The sequence below is a fragment of the Cariama cristata genome, unplaced genomic scaffold (genome assembly GCF_000690535.1).
Source record: "Cariama cristata isolate BGI_N322 unplaced genomic scaffold, ASM69053v1 Scaffold20384, whole genome shotgun sequence".
In the NCBI taxonomy this organism is placed as follows: Eukaryota; Metazoa; Chordata; class Aves; order Cariamiformes; family Cariamidae; genus Cariama; species Cariama cristata.
The window spans coordinates 1,665-4,851 of record NW_009611487.1 but is presented as its reverse complement, the minus strand read 5'-3'; the positions used below and the strand labels follow the sequence as shown (position 1 = coordinate 4,851).

Below are 3,187 nucleotides of genomic sequence, written 5' to 3'. Positions count from 1 at the left end.
GGCTGTTCTTACTTATGTGGACCGCTACGTGCGTGTACAGGAATCAAAAAAAATATTTTTCGTATGAGTTTATAGCGAGAACGTTCTTGATTTTTGATATAACCATTACTTTTTAATTGATGTTTTTTGACATTAGACTAGTGTTGCATTTTTTGGAAACCGGCTGTCCAGAGCCTGAGTTGTAACTAAGGTCGCTACCAGTCTGTGTATTTTTCCAGAAAACTATTCAGTATAAATTGCAGAGCTGTGCTTATGCCTCAGAGTGGCCCTGAAAGAGGAGAGAAAAGGAGAAAGGGCGCCGTGCTGCATTTTTGAGTTATGAACAAAAGCACAGTCCTGAAAGACTGGTTTTTGGATGTTTTTACCCTAAAATCTATAGCCTACCCATGTTCAGCCCAAGTTACTTTACCTCGCCATGCAAAATAAAGGTTGCCAGTCCCTTTCTAGCACTGCCCTGTATCTTACTGCTTTTATAAAACGGTGCTGAAGGGCACCCTGGGATGCAGAGTTGGCTAAAAAGGGGGGAGGGTATTAAGATTGATTAAAACTTTTTTCTGATAATAAAATTCCAGTAGCTCAATTAATCTTTCAAGTAAATTAAGCCTTTTTAAAACGTTCGGCAGTATCCACATTTACTTTAACAACTCAGAGGCTTCCAAAGACCATAGGCATCACTTTTGAATTTTTTTTAGTATTATAGTTCTAAATATTTTGTTCTAAAATAAATCATATATTACTTAAGCTCTGCCAAAAATGGGTGAAGAAAACATACTGCAAAAATGTGACAAATCAGAAGGTTAGGGCTCCAAATGTAAAATGTGTGGTCAAAAGACATTGGATTGTCAATCAAAGTGGTCTAATTTTTATCAGTGTTTTCAGTATGAAGTGCTGCCCAATCATTAGTGAAAGGGCTTGCACAATTGCTATGAAACACATTATTTTTTATTGCCCAAAGCTATATTTACATACAAAACTTCCGTAAGTGCACTTTTTTCATCCATGCTTCACCTTTTTTAATGCTGGTGTTCACTCATTCAAATGTAGAATTTGAAACTGCGGAAACTCTTCTAAATTCAGAAGTACATATGCTTCTTGAGCATCGTAAGCAACAGAATGAGAGTGCAGAAGACGAGCAGGAGCTTTCAGAAGTCTTCATGAAAACCTTGAACTACACAGCACGCTTCAGCCGCTTCAAAAACCGTGAAACCATTGCCAGTGTCCGTAGGTGAGTGGAAGGGTTAGGGTATAAGACTGCACTGGGGAATTTGGTGTATAATATTGATGCTGTTTTATGAAAGTACAGTTTAGTGGTGTTTCCTGATTTGTACAATAATTCTGAATCTTGTTTTTCTGAAGAGGCAGGAAATTTAATCATAATTCTTCATGGAGGGTGGTGCTTTGTCTAGGTCAAGCTTCCGAACTGCTTTGTTTTCAGTATTTGAATAACAGCTGATTGCATTAAATGGGAGGATTTTCTAGACTTTGTAGAGTAATTCAGGGCGAAGTGAAGTTAACAGATGTGACTTTTTTTTTTTGCTATGCAATTATATAATGAGTCTTCCGTCCTGAAAAAATGTTGACTTCAGTGCCAAAAGCAGAGTGAAAAAAGGTATCTATTTGGTTTAGTTTATTCCCTTTTATATTTCTATCTTGTAATTTCATCAAGTTGTTGTCTTTCCTTCCAGTTTGCTGCTCCAGAAAAAGCTCCATAAATTTGAATTGGCATGTTTGGCTAACTTGTGTCCTGAGACAGCTGAGGAAGCGAAAGCTTTGATTCCTAGGTGAGCATTTACATATCGTAAAAAGACTGTATACTTCCCTGTGATCTAAAGCCAGCTATGGACAGATACTCTCTCTTCAGTCCAGCTCTGTTTATGGAAAACCTTTTGGCCTTGGTCTTTCTTTAACTACCCATTCATTCTAACAGTGAGGCACTATTTGTAATTGTCCCTATGGCACTTCTGACAACATTTACTGAATTAAGTGTAAAGATGTTAAATTAGCCCACCCAGCTGTGGTTTTGTGTTTTGTTTTGGTGTTTTGTTTTTTTTCTGTTGGAGCAAATGACAGTGCTCCTATGAACTGTTTTGTAGATAATGTATGGGGGAGCAGTAAATTCTTCATATCTTGATTTGTTACCTCATGGCCTGAGATAGAGGAGGGAATGCAACATTCATCTGTGTTACAGTTTCTTCCTTCTATGCTAAGATTTCATAGCAAGACTGAACTGGCTTATGTAGCCTTCATTTAGAAGTCTGTTTAAACCTGGACCTGCTTTGGCTTTTTGATAAAAAGTTTTAAAATTATTTAGCAGAAAGTCTGGGAAGGGTGGAGTTCTGTCATTGAAAGAGGCAGCACTGCATAGGGATTAGAGTGGTATTTGTAGAGTAATGTTATAGACAGTTCCTGGTGGTACCATATAGGCGGATGATGATGGTGTTGAGGCTGAAAGGAGGAAATTACAGTGCTCTCAAGTGAATCCAGGCAGGAGAATATTTCTAAAACCTCCTCGTTCTTATCTTGCAGCCTGGAGGGCCGATTTGAAGATGAGGAATTACAGCAGATTCTTGATGACATTCAGACTAAACGCAGCTTCCAGTATTAAGGTTAACCCTCAAGCCCTTCATCTGAACAGAAAACCTGGGAACTTTGACTGTTTCTCAGCCCTCGGGACCAATCCAGCTTCCAGCTGAGTAAGGGGAGTCATGGATACAGGGTACTCCAGTGCTGTGTCATCCACAGATGCATTCAGACTGGAGATCAGTGTAGTCCTTTTGGTTTGTTCCACATGTGTATTGGTAAGGACGCCTGTATTGTGAGAGCCAAAGAACCTGAAAAGCCTTTTCCCAGTGGCTCAAATATTTGTTTCTTCCAATTGCCTCTCCCTGATTTGGAAATTTTCAACATTGTTTCTGTTTTTTAGCAGAAATGTAGATGTGACTTCTTTTTTTGTGAATTTCTAAGAGATGGAGAAACTTGTTCTTGACTCTCGGAAGGCTTACTGATGGATGGCATCAATTTCTGTGGTGGTTTGTTTTTTTTTTTTTAATTGTTTGATCAGGACAGTGGATTTTTACAGCTTCAATAATTTTCTATTATTGTCTAGTGTAAATTAAAAGATATTTCTAATTAAGGCTGTGTGTTTTATAAACATTAGGTATATATTATGATTTTATTAATGAAGACC

General features: G+C 38.0%; 1 protein-coding gene across 1 annotated transcript; it reads left to right on the top strand.

The window, feature by feature from the left end:
* The first annotated feature begins 1,025 nt into the window (after nucleotides 1-1,025).
* On the top strand, nucleotides 1,026-2,924 carry POLR2D (polymerase (RNA) II (DNA directed) polypeptide D). Its single transcript, XM_009698286.1, has 3 exons — nucleotides 1,026-1,225; nucleotides 1,686-1,781; nucleotides 2,527-2,924. Exons 1-3 carry the CDS (start codon nucleotides 1,086-1,088, stop codon nucleotides 2,603-2,605), a joined length of 315 nt encoding a protein of 104 aa, XP_009696588.1. The 5' UTR covers nucleotides 1,026-1,085; the 3' UTR covers nucleotides 2,606-2,924.
* Nucleotides 2,925-3,187: the final 263 nt, after the last annotated feature.